At 41.2% G+C, this 15,217-nt stretch overlaps 1 protein-coding gene and 1 pseudogene across 1 annotated transcript; both read right to left on the bottom strand.

Annotated features, from left to right (window-relative positions):
• Positions 1–399: 399 nt before the first annotated feature.
• Positions 400–12,698, bottom strand: LOC127623589 (heat shock protein HSP 90-alpha-like). The gene is made up of 11 exons (XM_052097986.1): positions 12,522–12,698; positions 9,718–9,867; positions 4,963–5,329; positions 4,725–4,858; positions 4,069–4,383; positions 3,754–3,919; positions 2,504–2,694; positions 2,171–2,318; positions 1,807–2,075; positions 1,388–1,721; positions 400–1,220 (listed from the first exon to the last, which is right to left on the bottom strand). Exons 2-11 carry the CDS (start codon positions 9,865–9,867, stop codon positions 1,111–1,113), a joined length of 2,184 nt encoding a protein of 727 aa, XP_051953946.1. The 5' UTR covers positions 12,522–12,698; the 3' UTR covers positions 400–1,110.
• A 163-nt stretch (positions 12,699–12,861) lies between these two features.
• LOC127623591 (heat shock protein HSP 90-alpha 1-like) overlaps positions 12,862–15,217 on the bottom strand; it is a 6,721-nt pseudogene continuing 4,365 nt past the window's right edge.

Genomic DNA, 15,217 nt, shown 5'->3' with positions numbered 1-15,217 from the left:
AAATTACTCATATCATGCACAAAGTAAATGTCCCAAACGACTTGCCAAAACTATATAACTATATATACACACTCGCACACACAATATATGCTATTTATGTGAATGTAATTAAATAAATGTAATATAGTAAGGATATTAACATTTCAGTATTTTGTGTATTGTTTATTTTGCAGTGATTTATGAACTTGTGCCAATCCGTTTTAAATATTTTTGGATAACTTTGATGCCATCTGCTGGTCACTCACTGGTATTTTAAAGCTCCTTGATCAATAAAGTTTACACCATTAATATTGGTTTAATCGGTAGGTTTAATGTTTTCATTAGGCTCAATTTAAAGTGATGGGATAATCTGCCAAAATCAAAAGGTAAAATATATTTAGCATAAACGTAAGTATATAGTTGAAGATTTTTTGGCATTGTGACACAATTCCGTGACAATTAAGTACATTTCACCCCCCAAAATCTCTGTATCTTTACAATGATGTGCAAAGTATGAAATCTTGCATCATAATCAGGTGTCTCAAACTTTAATAAGTGGGGCGGACACTTTTGTCAAAAAATTCAAACTTTTCCTACATCCCCTACTTACAATCAAAAATGCTTATTTTGAGCCAGAAGTCACTGAGATCCACTTGATGTCTTTAAACCATTGATAACAGCTAAAGGAGTGTTCCAGCCACACAGGGAATTTTACTAGCCATAACATTTATTATAAAAGCTAACATAAATCATTTACAGCTATATTATACTGTTTACATGATATACATTTGATGCTACACACAGGTTTCAAATAACCTGATATGTTAAGCTTTATTTCAGTGTCCCATCATATCAACAATACAGTATCAGTGTCATACGCTTCATAACTTGCGTAACACTTGAAAGCAATGTTGGAATGTTAATAAATACAAAAAATGTATACACAATTCAAAATAATACAAAAAGGGAGGGGGAGGGTTGACAAGTGGTTCTCTGAAAGCTTTACCAAGAAAAATGGATTGAATTCGAACAGCGTTTGTGGTCAAGAACAGCGGGAACATACAGGATTAGTCATTATTTTGAACAATAAATTGTACTTTTTACAGAGCTACAAACACGAACGATGCGTTCTCAATCGACTTCCTCCATGCGAGATGCGTCATCGTCTCCCTCCGATGGTGGCATGTCCTCAATGGGGGCGGAGCTCGGCTCTTCTGTTGACAGGTCATCCTCATCGATGCCTGTAAAGATTATAAATCGAATTAGAATACTTGTTTATACACTTAAATATAACCTAATATGAACATAATATACTGTATATTATGCAAAGTTGATATATGTCGATGTATATAATCGAATCTAATTGTCTAATACAATTTCTTGCCATTTCAAGTCAATTTGTCCCTACCCAAACCGAGTTTGATCATCCTGTAGATGCGGTTGGAGTGCATCTGTGGGTCGTCCAGTGTGAAGCCCGAGGAAAGCAGTGCAGTTTCAAACAGGAGGATCACTAGATCCTTCACGGATTTGTCGTTCTTGTCAGCTTCGGCTTTCTGCCTGAGCGTTTCTACGACAGGATGATCTGGATTGATCTCAAGGTGCTTCTTGGCCGCCATGTAGCCCATGGTGGAGTTGTCCCTCAGCGCCTGGGCCTTCATGATCCTCTCCATGTTGGCCGTCCAGCCGTACGTGCTTGTGACGATGCAGCAAGGCGAGGACACCAGACGATTGGAGACGGTGACCTGTGGCATGAGTAAACCAGTCAGTTAGCAATCACATCCGATACCTAGACGTGTCACCGCCACGTTTGCAAAGACTGCGCTTTACCTTCTCGACTTTCTTCTCCAGGATGTCTTTCATGATCTTGCACAAGCCCTCAAACTTGGCCTTCTTCTCTTCCTGCTGCTTCTTCTCCTCCTCATCTTCGGGCAGCTCCAGACCCTCTTTGGTCACCGACACCAGGTTCTTGCCCTCGAAATCCTTCAGCTGCTGCACGCAGTACTCATCGATGGGCTCGATCATGTAGATCACCTCCAGACCAGCTTTGCGCAGGCGCTCCACAAAGGCAGAATTGGTCACTTGATCTTTGGTCTCACCTACAGCAGATATATAACAACATTAGTTAGACGACCTATTTCTAACGCAGCTGAGAGATGCATCAGAGTGCATTTTAAGAGTACAAGCTCCTCACCTGTGATGTAGTAGATGTGCTTCTGGGTGTCCTTCATGCGAGTAACGTAATCTTTGAGGGACACCATCTCGTCTCCAGAGGCAGATGTGTAGTAACGCAGCAATTCTGACAATTTCTTTCTGTTCTGTGAGTCTTCGTGGATTCCAAGCTGTTTATGGAGGGATTATAAAAGGTCAATAAAAAATATAAAATCTCTCTCCACACTGCCACTTTCAGTAGATGAGATCACAGTAATATGAGGTCAGGTTTTGAGTCACTAATGTAAACAAGCCTTAAATGTCAGTTTCCAGCCTTCGCAATAACTGCCTGGCAAGATTTATGATCTAAACCCACTTTGATGTTCTTGGAGAACTGCTCGTAGAACTTCTTGTAGTTGTCTTTGTCCTCAGCGAGTTCGGTGAAGAGATCAAGGCACTTCTTGACCAGGTTCTTGCGGATGACTTTCAGGATCTTGCTCTGTTGGAGCATCTCTCGGGAGATGTTCAGGGGAAGATCCTCAGAGTCCACAACACCCTTGATGAAATCTGGAAATTACAGAGGAAGAAAATTAAGATTTGATTAATATTCCTCTGTGAAGGGATTAATGGAAAGGAGGAGGCGAGAACCGGCTTGACAATATAAATAATAGTTTAATATAAATCTGAACCAAAAACACACACACAGGTGTCGGACAGCTGCCCGTAAATCTCTCTCTCTTTCGCACTGCCATCTTCAGTTGGCCTTTATCCCTCTCTGAGGCTTAATTAGCCTGATTCGGGGCCGGCTCGTGGCCCCGCCCTCCGCCCTGCCACATTCCTCCCCCATCCTCTCAGGCCAGGGAGCCCCCAGCATGACGTACACCCCCCCCCCTTCCCCTGGGGGGGCGTCCCTTGCGCCCCGTCTGCCAGCAGGTCATCCCCGTCAGTTCAGGGGAGGGGACAAGGGGAGGGAAACAAAAACAAATGTGGCACCTACATGCCATAACGGCGATCGTGCCAAATTAACAAAACATTTAAAAAGAAAGGGAAAGGCCAAAACGGAGCGGCAGTGAGAGAGAGAGAAAACAAAACACTTACACTTCACCGGTTCTCCGATACGCCGTAGCTTGGTCCTCGGCCACTCATCCACCCTCTAATGGACGACAGCCGCGCCTCCCCGGGCAGATCGGAGGCAGTCTTCTGGCCCCTGGCGGACGTAATGCACCGCCGCATTCTCGGGAAACAGAAGGGGTCTCCCCCGCCCCAGACAGGAGTTCTCCCACTCCAGGTGGTCGGCCGGGAGCCCCTCCCCGCTCGCAGCCAGCGCCCTTGGCAGCGGTCGGCTAGGAGCCCCTTCTCCCTTTGCAGTCGACGGCCGTTCGTCCGCTCTCAGGGGGTCAGACTCCTCCGTACCCGGTGGATGGCCGCGGCTGCTTCGTTGGGGTGGATGGCGAGGACTCTACTACGGCGCATCCCTCCTCCTTCCCGGGTTTCGGCACCAGTGTAAAGGGATTCATGAAAAGGAGGCAGCGAGAACCAGCTTGACAATATAAATAATAGTTTAATGTAAAACTCTCTCTCTATCCCACTGCAGTCTCCAGTGCTCCTCAGTGCTGATGTACTTACTAAGGTACTCTGGGATGAGTTCGTCGCAGTTCTCCATGATAAAGACTCTGCGCACGTACAGTTTGATGTTATTCTTCTTTTTCTTGTTCTCAAACAGATCAAATGGAGCTCTACGAGGCACAAAGAGCAGAGCGCGGAACTCCAGCTGACCTTCCACGGAAAAGTGCTACAAGGAAAAATAAATAATCTGTTAACTCTGAAAAGTAGGGTTAAGTAGAGGTTAAGGGGGCTTTTGTTTGGCATGCTGCATACTACAGATCATGTATGCTGTTCTGAACATCAGTCGGTATCTCAGGATTTCAGCGTGAAGCTCACCTTGATAGCAAGATGATCCTCCCAGTCGTTGGTGAGGCTTTTGTAGAACTCGCCGTACTCCTCGTTGGTGATGTCATCAGGGTTGCGTGTCCACAGAGGTTTGGTCTTGTTCAGCTCCTCCTGGTCGATGTACTTCTCCTTGATCTTCTTCTTTTTCTTCTTCTTGTCGGAGCACTTGTCATCGTGGTCTTCGTCGTCTGAGCCCACATCTTCGATCTCGGGCTTGTCCTCGTCTTTCTCTCCCTCCTCTTCGTCCTTCTCCTTCTCCTCCTCTGCCTCATCGTCACTCACCTCCTTGTCACGCTCCTTCTCCACCTGAACCACAACAATGATTTGAGCAGAATTTAGTCCGTAGAAGCAAAACCTTAATGCATGATCTCTAAATGAAGGCAGATTTAATCAATTTGTCACGGTTACAGGGTTGACAATTCAAGTATGATGTCATCTTTATGAATGTATGGAATTGTACACAATACTGATATGTGATAGTTATTATGCTAACAGGGTTTATGTATAACCTGAGGACACAACTTCTTTAAGAAACATGCAAACGTACAAATTTGACGTTACGGGGGTTTTAAGCATTTGTTTACAAAAAAGGCCTATAACTCATTATTTACACATTTTAATGAGGAACATTTTGTGGATCTGCTCACAAAGAGTGTGATGGGGTAGCCAATGAACTGCGAGTGCTTCTTCACGATTTCCTTGATTCGTCGCTCTTCAATGTACTCTATCTGGTCCTCCTTCAAATGCAGGATCGCTTTTGTGCCGCGACCGATTGGCTCGGCTGCAGAGAACCAAAACAATTCCATTTAACGTCACCGAAACACTTCCCATAGAATATTTCAAGGATAGCGGTCTATGTGTGCCACCAGTTCAGCTGCGACTTACAGTTGTCCACTTTAACTGTGAAGGATCCTCCAGCAGATGACTCCCAAGCGTACTGCTCATCATCGTTGTGTTTGGTGATCACCGTGACTCTCTCCGCCACCAAGTAGGCGGAATAGAAACCCACACCGAACTGGCCGATCATGGAAATGTCCGCTCCAGCCTGCAGGGCCTCCATGAAGGCTTTTGTGCCGGATTTGGCGATGGTGCCCAGGTTATTGATGAGGTCAGCCTTGGTCATGCCAATCCCGGTATCGACTATAGTCAGTGTGCGATCTTGTTTGTTGGGAATTATTTCAATTTTTAGGTCTTTTCCGGAGTCCAGCTTGCTGGGGTCTGTGAGACTTTCATAGCGGATTTTGTCCAAAGCCTGGTGGAAAACAAAAACGCATTCAAGTTAGCTCAAGGGTTTTCAAACTGGGGTTCAGGGACCCCCATGGGGCCACAAGGGGGTGCTAGGGGGTCCGCAGCAAATTTAAAAGAAAAGGAGTGTAAAACATTTAGTAAATGAATAAATATGAACCAAGTTTGACATGACATTAAGCAGTTTCATTCTGCTTTCTATACACTACAAATTAACTGAAAATGTTTTTCTTCAGGTTTCTCAAACACTTTGAATTGAATTATATGCATTAATTATAACTGCCTTTATATTTTAGGAAAGGGGTCTCTCTCTCTCCAGGGGATCATCATATTTGGCATCAAAAAAGTTTGTTTCCATCAGCATTCAGGTTGAAAATTTGTATAACAAATCATTTTAAATTACATTTCTTGTGACTCTTTTTATGTTACTACTTTAAAATTCTTTTATCTCATCATGCCACATTAATTAATCTCGATTGTTATCATCGAGTATTTGCTATTTCAACAATGGCGTCAGTGTTAAAATTGTTAAGCTCGTTATGTTGAAAAGTTACAAAACTTATATTAATGTTACTGTGCAATGCATAGCAAGTTTTACCAAAACGGCTTTATTATACTTGTTTATTTGTTAATTTACCGTATGCAATTGTCCAGAGTAGAGGTGGGAAAGGCTGATATTTGCCGAATAATTAGCCAATAGTTTTTAAGATCGATTTATAGTATGTTAAATGTATATTCTTACTATAACTGTGCGAAAAAAGTTTTAGCGCATCTAAATAAAGCTGATGGAAACACACATTATCGCTAAAATGTCACAAATGTCGACATCATATTTTTCCGTTTAACTCAAGTGCATAAACTCGATGTTGATACATCAAATGTCACGAAAAAATGGTTTGGAAACACTTTTTGTCGATAAAATTGGCATTAACGCAAAAATGTAGTGTCACACGACAGCGTTTGCCCCAATCATTACCCTGTGTTACCATGACGACAGTATTGAAAGGCATATAGAGCCGATCTGCAAACGGGAAACTTCCAGGAGTGCAACACAAATATCTCCTGCAGAAATTAATTACCACTGTTTGCGATTAATTTAATCGCTGTAGACATTTTTTTATTTATTGAAGTTACTTTTCCACACCATTTTCAAAATAATGGACAGCAGTCACGGAATTAGCCCACAAAACATAAAACATAATTTCTGTGCACAAAGTAAGAAATAAATACACAACTTTTTGGTTTTTTTGGAACACTTACAGCCCAATTTTATTAAATTATTGTTTAGTTGTACTTTTGAAAAAATGCCGGCAAAATTCTCTGTATTAAATAAAATAAATTACCAAACAAAAAAAACATTAAATTAAAAAAAAATAATTACCAAACAAAAAAGCATTAAATAAAAAAAAAAAATGTATATTTTTAGACTTATATGTCTTTTATTTACACAAACATAAATTAGCCGTACCCTGTTCTGTAGATGAATAAAGTCGCCTCTCAGAATGTTCTAGACTTTTCTCAAGACTATAAACTATCTGAACTATTCGTCCAATCCTGAGTTCACTTACAGAAAACCAGCATTTGAACATTTTAAAACATTTAAATACTTTAAATCAAACCATCTTTACCTCGGATCACATTTACTGCTTCTTCAGAAAATGTACATTTGCATTATGAAGCTAAAATACATTTGAGATGATGATCAAGTTCAGCTGGTGGTTAAAAGTTGCTGGAGAAATATGCGGGACATGATGCAGTTGTCATGGCGATGCTTCAGATTAGAAGAGCAACTGTTCCCTTTTGATTGCAGTTCCTCTTCTGATGCTTTTATTTGTTCATTAAAATGACAGTAATCTGACTAATTTCAGTGAATTATCTCAATAATCTCCCCATTTTACCCAAACTTCAGAGGAAATATTAGGGACATCTGGGAGGCGAATCAGTGATAAACACATTTCTGAATGGAAACGGCTTCAGGGCAGATTTCTGTTGTGCTAAACCAAAACTTTTAGGCATGATGCCATCACACACACACCATTTCTATCCATAAAAGGCCATTTGAGCGGAAACGGGCAGAAGGCGGCAAATGTCTAACTTTTTTCCCCCGCATTTTCACTTTGCCGATAACAAAGCTGGATGGAAACTAGGCTAATGACGTGCATGGACAAAAAGTCGACAATAATTTTTGTTCAACCCAAATTTTTATAAAAACCTGATTTGGTGCATACCATGGGACTTTTAACTATAAACAAGCCCAAAGCACTCAAGGGACTCTTATTTTGAAATGCTTCAATGAATCTCTATTACAATGCTTCATTAATAACACTTTTAACAAAATAACTTTATTACAGCTTGTATATTCACCAGATGAAGGACTGAATGAGGATACAAATATGGATAAATATTGTCAATGATGAAAGATTTCCCAAAAGATAAATCTAAAGATAGATATTTAAAAAAAAAAAATAAACACCGGCAACTATCATCAGAATTTTGCTCTGAAAACCGCTAAATCCAAAAAGCAACTATCGGCACCGATTAATCGGTAAAACCGATATATCCGCCAAACTCTTATCCAAAGTGCTAATTTTCATACCGTGTCAGAATGCTTTAAGTTGAAATGCACACGAGAAACAGCATGTGCATTATAATGGCAGAATACAGTACATTTACATGGTACGATGCCAAAATGGACTTTTGATTTTTTGGTTTGATTTAAGTGATTTAGTTTTTTACTTTATTTCGATAAATAAAGGTTTAACCTACAACGTCAGCCAAACATGAAACTATTTATTGGCTTATTGATATAGGGCCATGTGGCAGCGGGGGCGTGGGTAAGGGCGCTTACACCTGAGCTAAATTATGCCTAATTCCAGTGAGCACGAGGAGAGCGGCATTAAAGCAGACTCCCTCGACGTCGCGGTCCCCCGCGAGCAGCCACCGCCGACAGGCGTCTCGGAGCCGTTGAGCAAACGCGTGATCGGACTTCTCTAGCTTCATGCCCCGGACGAGCTGGCGATTCTCTTCCGGGCTCTGACGACCCGTTGCAGAATGGCCCTCTTCAGGTCAGAGTAAGCCAGGAGGCTTGTCGCCGCGAGTTGAGCTTCCCCGGACAGGAGAGGAATTAGGCGGGCTGCCCACTGTTTGGGCGGCCAGCCCCAGATTTCTGCCATCCGCTCGAACCGAGGAAGGCCTCAGGATAATCTGCTGGCCCCATCTTCTGTAACGTGGGCGGGGGTAGCGTAGCGCGGGTGTCCGGGGTCGCGGCTGTAGCCGACGCAGTCTCCTGGCTGAGGAGGCTCCGGATGGCGAGCCGGTCCTCTGCCTGAGCCCGCATGATCTCGAAAAACCGTCGATCTTGGTCCTGCTGGAGCTCAAGCAAGGATTGCTGGTGGTTTTGATGGAACGTTGGAAGGGACTGGAGGACTTCCGCCAGCTGGGAGGACTCTATGGGGCGACTTTGCTCCATGCTTGGAGAGTAATTATCCCGGGTTTCGGCACCAGCGTAACAAAGTTACGGGAAGGGCGATCAAGGAGGACACAGGAAACGGGGTTTGACTGAAGGTAGGCTTTTTTTAATTGCCGTTTTCTCTTTAACACAACATACAGCACACTGGGTTGCTTTTTAGGCTTTCTCTCTCTCTCTCACTGGAGGCTCGGAGTCTGCTTTTATGCCGCTCTCCTCGTGCTCACTGGAATTAGACACAGGTGTTAAAGACATAATTTAGCTCAGGTGTAAGCGCCCTTACCGCTTTCCTCTCCCGGACGGGCGCTTGACCACGCCCCCGCTGCCACAGGCCATTTTCAATCCGTTTTATCCAATTTGTTTTGCAACGAGGACGTAAGCAGCGGCTGCGTTTCCGGCGAATGTGAGAAAGTTGCGCTTGCATTGACCGCAGTGTAAATAACTAAAAGATTATAACACCAGAGATAGTGATCTGGGCTTATGAACTATCACACAACCATAGGATGTACAGCAGAATTATGTGCCAATGTCGGATAATTTCTAACTTTAGCAATTACAGTAAAAGTATAGTATAGTAAAAATGATTCACTTGTTGTGGTTGTGTGTTGTATTGAAGACGGGAATAAAATGACGATGACGTCTTTCTTGTCTCCACGTAAACCTCCATTCATATGTACCGGCATAACCTCCGATGACGCCTTTATTTATTCCCAAAGGTGATGTTTCATAAGCCATGCTGAATGCGAAATCTGTTTGTCTGTTTACTATACACCGCTAAGAAAGTGAGAATGCTCTCTGACAAGAACAGAGAGTAAAATGCGTTTATTATTTTGCCAAGATGAAACAATGTTGCACAGAAAGTTGAAGCAGCAAAAACGAATTTAGCTGAAAAGTAAGTGGATACAGTCTTTTGCTACACGGTGACTTACATCTGAAGAGTTGGAGATGAGCTCTCTGAGGAAGATCTCTTTGTTGGAGTAGAAGGTGTTGATGATCAGAGACATCAGCTGAGCAATCTCAGCCTGGAAGGCAAAGGTCTCGGCCTCCTCCTCCATCGGCTGGTCATGTGCCTCGGGCATCTAAACAGGGCAAACAAAACGAAAGAGAACGAGCTGTAACACCCACTGAATAACTTATTCACACAATTATGTCTGCTCATTTTGTCCGAGATAGGTCATACAGTTCTGACTCGTGAATGTATGTATTTATTTATTTATTTATTTATTCGATTTGGCAAGGACCTTGGCGACACACTTTAAAAAGGTGATTTTTGACCCCTGTACTTTTCCAAGCTACACCCATACCGAGTCCAAATGGTGGATTTGTATACAGTATTCTTTGCGTTTTGTTACGTTGGGCTGATTGAGCGACCATCCAGCCAATCACAGGTGAGTTCCATGAGCCGAAACAACTCTTACGTAACAGTCCGCTAGTCGGACAGGCTAATCAACGTGGCTCTGTTCATTTCTACAAAGCTGCTTTCAACAATGCTCATTTATCCATGTGTTTATCAGCATCTGAATGAACAATCTACAGACGAGGAACACACAAACAAGAGATATTTATCGGCATATCGTTCTTGATTGGCAGCATTACATGAAATGCACTGCAGAAAATAAACAAAGGACAATCCTTCTTTTAAGCACACATTGTAAGTGGAGTTTATATCATTACATATTAAGTTATTCATTTTACATTATGTATGTGAGGTAATAGTTTAATCAGATGATATGTTATGTAAAGCTATTTCTAATATCAGCTCCTGTTTTTACCTCCATGTTGGTGTGCAGTCGACAAACCGGACAAAAAGATCAGCTGTATTCTTATAATGCTAAAATCCTCTTTTGATGCCTCTTTGTAGGTCTATAGACACACATTTTAAATGATAAAAATGTTCTTTTGATCGTTGATTCAGTGACTAACTCGATTCACAGAAGACACTCATTTGTCACCTTCTGGCATCACCAGAAATGGCCACTGAATCATTTGTAATGAATGTATTATTGGGGGAATTTCCTCAGTTCATATAATACATCTATAATACACTGTGTACACAAAACAGTCACACTCGGGACCTTCATGACAAAAATGTCCCCATTGAAACCCATTAAAACTGCAATATTTGATCCCAGTGTTCAAAATTTACATTTCTTTAAATTTTCCACCAGATGGCGCCATTTTTCTCATGTCTGGCCTATGGAGCAAATACAAGCTTTTCCCCTATTCTCTGTTTGCTGTATTTGTAAGCACTGTAGGCCAATTAAATAAATGATGCGGCCAATTAAATGTATGTGTGTATTGAGACATTTGTGTGTGTGGGGGGGCTGGTTTAAGTTGTTTACAAGGTTTATGTTATTTTTAGGTTACAAACTGGTAATTGCAAGGGTATTATGCTATAAATCTGGTTTATGAGGACATTTCTAGTGTCCCCATAATTCAAATTACTTAATAAAAACTTACTAAACGATGTTTTATTGAAAATGTAAGTGTGAGGGTTAGAGGATAGAATCTATAGTTCGTACAGTATAAAAATCATTATGTCTATGGAGAGTCATCATAATGATAGCTGCACCAACATGTGTGTGTGTGTGTGCGCGCGCGCGTAAAAAAACAACAGTAGCATTATGTAAACAAACTGCCATTTAATGGGTTAAAATCCTGAAAATGAATGAATATATGGTAGTTATGATCAGGACTGATTAAAAAAAAATAAAAAATCAAAGTCAGTGAAAGTGGAAAATAATATTAACATATAATATTTTTATGGCAGTATTTTTTTGTCTATATATTTTTGTCCTCTGCAGGGGTTTTCAAACTGGGGTCCGGGGACCCCCAGGGGGCCACAAGGGGGTGCTGCGGTGTCCGCAAAATTTTTATGAGAAATAGAGTGCAAAAATTTACATTATTTTAAATTTGTATCATTTTATTCTAAAATCATTCAAATTAATCTTGATTATTTTATTGTATACAGCCAAGGTAAGGAATAAAAACTGAAATAAAAGTAAAATGGCATATAATCTTAAATACTATGAAATAAGAAAGCTTCTTAATTATATATATATATATATATACACACACACACATACACACACATACATACATACATACAAAGGTTGCAATTCACTATTCTCTGTAAAGCTGCACCAAAACCATTTTATTCTATGGTATACTTTGACAAATGTATTTATATAGCACTTTTCACACAATATAAATATGTGAAATAAAATATTATACTTTATTATATTATTTTTAAATGGAACCGCATTGAAAAAAATATATACATTTAACATTACTCAAACATAACACAGATACTGTACATTGTCAACATTATAAAAAGTCACTATTTCCCGGATAATAATTAATTTGTTGTTTTTCATTTTAAAAAACAACAGTGGCATTATGTAAACAATCTGGCATTTAAAGGGTTAAAGTAACAGCAGGGGAAAACACTCGGGAACAGCCTGTACGAACTCACACCGCCCGGATCTTCCGCTGAGCACCCACTGCTGGTCTGAACATGGTCATTACAAGCTTCTAGAACCTACCAAACTCTCCCTATGTATTAACATAACGTTTAATATGTGCACGATACACTATAATGCAACTAATATGGGCTCAAGTAATACAAATTATGCTTTCTATACTGCACAATGACCGACAAAAAAGCTATTTTGTAATAAGAATTTCACATGCACTACCTTCCATAAACACGTCAATTGGCTGGAAATCTTACCTTGACTGCTTTTATTAAAGCGAATTAGGAGTAACGGTTCCCTGAAGGGATGTGATATTTCTCTCCTCAACTGCCGCTCAGCGTTGGATTGGAAGATCCGTTACGGCAGTTGCGGTTTATATACGTTCAGCCGAGAGTGTTCCAGAAATCTCTCGAATCTTCTCCATGCTTTCCAATGGGCGCAGAGGGAAGGACTATGCTGTCAATCATTCCCGCTCTGCATTACGATAGTTGGGGAGGTCGTGGGCGTGGCTAAGTCTGAGGGAGATTAATTTTCTAGATTTCTTGGGAAATCAGAAGTTGCGGGAAAATAAACACTGACTACAGTTAATATTTGCTCAATAATCATTTATTAAAAACTTTCCACTTAGGTTAAAAAAAGAAAAGACCATAAAACCTATTACATACTATATAAAAAGGTAATACAAGTAAAACAGGAGAGGTTGGGTGTAATTTGCAACTTAACATACATTTTCGATTCTTAACTATTTCCTTGAGATGTGAAGATGTTTACAAAAACAATAAATTACACTTAATACATTAACAATTTAGTGCTAGTTACACTGAAACTCTTTAATCAACTTCCTCCATTCTAGAACTGTCGTCATCGCCCTCCAGAACTGGCATATCTTCTTCAGCGGGTTGAATAATGTCCTCAATAGCAGAGTCATCGTCATCAATTCCTGTGAAAAACATTTTAAATATAATAATATAAGTCATATTTTCTCTGGAATTTCATTTGTGACTAATGCTTGACAATGAATGTTTTTTTTTTCATTGGCCAATGCTGATCCCATGAACTAGATAGTGGGGTAGCTGATATAATCATTATGTGACATAGACTAAAGGCGTGGTCACATTTACCATTGCACGGCGAAATTCTGCAGGTGAAGAAGGTTTGGGTAGATGCTGAGCATGTGTAAAACCAGTCAAATCTAACAGCCAAGCAGCCTCATTTATTTAATTAAAAAATAAAATAAAATTCTCCCCAATTTGGCATGCCCAATTCCCAATGCGCTCTAAGTCCTCGTGGTGTCGTAGTGACTCGCCTCAATCCTGGTGGTGGAGGACGAATCTCAGTTGTCTCCGCGTCTGAGACCGTCAATCCACGCATCTTATCACGTGACTTGTTGAGCACGTTACCTTGGAGACGTAGCACGTGTGGAGGCTTCACTTTGCTCTCCACGGCATCCACGCACAACTCCACCACGCGCCCCACCAAGAGCCAACCACATTATAGCGATCATGAGGAGGTTACCCCATGTGACTCTACCCTCCCTAGCAACCAGGCTAATTTGGTTGCTTAGGAGACCTGGCTGGAGTCACCCAGCACACCCTGGATTCAAACTCGTGACTCCAGGTCCAGCGTCTTTACTTGCTGAGCTACCCAGGCCTCCAAGCAGCATCTTTTTAATGCTGCACTTTATATTTAGTAGTGTGAAGTTAAAAAAAATGTTTTGCCTTAAATTATATCCTTTCCTATTGTAAATATTTAGTGTAGCGGTGTACCGAGCTCCACCCACACAGAGGTCACATCCAAACCAAGCGACTTTGCGGCAAATTCCCCTGACGGTTCACCAAACTCGAACTCCATGCGAAATATTCGAAGGGGAAATCCTGCGCCACCGGAAGTCCGAAGTCTGCGGATTGCCATTGAGGTGACTGTAATTCGCCCGTAGTATTTCACCCATAGAATTTTGCCGTGCAAAGGTAAATGTGACCGAGTCTTAATGCAAATGAATTGCCATATTCGATGATCTCAAATTGGCCAAATATCAGCTGATATATCAGCCTAGTCGATATACAGTACAGGTCTATCGTCAAAACCCACGTTATTTTTGTGAATGTTCTACATTTTGTTCTCCAATGTGTTTTAACATCTACCCTGAGTTTAAATTATGATTTTTTTTTTCAATTATTTAAAGCTTTCATCTCACCAAGACCAAGTTTGATCATCCTGTAGATGCGGTTAGCATGTGTTTGTGGGTCTTCCAGTGTGAATCCAGAGGACAGCAGTGAAGTTTCAAAGAGCAGGATCACCAAGTCCTTCACGGCTTTGTTGTTCTTGTCGGCCTCTGCCTTGTCTCGGAGTGTCTCGATGATGGGATGGAGAGGGTTGATCTCGAGGTGTTTCTTAGCGGTCATGTAGCCCATGGTGGAGTTGTCCCTCAGTGCCTGAGACTTCATGATCCTCTCCATGTTGGCCGATCCAGCCGTATGTGCTTGTAACGATACAGCAAGGCTGAGGAGACCAGACGGTTTGAGACAGTTACCTGTTTGGATACAAATATTGATGTTTAACAACAAATTTGTTATCATTTTATAGTTCTTTAAAATATTGGTCTAGCAAATGCTATCAGTTTATACCTTCTCAATCTTTTTGTCAAGGATGTCTTTCATGATCTTGCACAAGTTGTCATATTTGGTCTTCAACTCCTCTTGCTTTTTCTTGTCCTCCTCATCCTCGGAAGCTCCAGTCCCTCTTTGGTCACCGAAACCAGATTTTTGCCATCGTATTCTTTCAGCTGCTGCACGCAGTACTCATCGATGGGCTCGATCATGTAGATCACCTCCAGACCAGCTTTGCGCAGACGCTCCACAAAGGCAGAGTTTGCCACCTGATCTTTGGTCTCACCTTTAGAGAGGAAGATAGTTTTGAAAGATGATGACTTAGTTTACTCTATTAAGATTTGTTA

This window comes from Xyrauchen texanus, chromosome 30, assembly GCF_025860055.1.
Source record: "Xyrauchen texanus isolate HMW12.3.18 chromosome 30, RBS_HiC_50CHRs, whole genome shotgun sequence".
Classification (NCBI taxonomy): Eukaryota; Metazoa; Chordata; class Actinopteri; order Cypriniformes; family Catostomidae; genus Xyrauchen; species Xyrauchen texanus.
The sequence above is the reverse complement of the archived record's forward strand: the minus strand, read 5'-3'. Positions and strand labels throughout refer to the sequence as shown.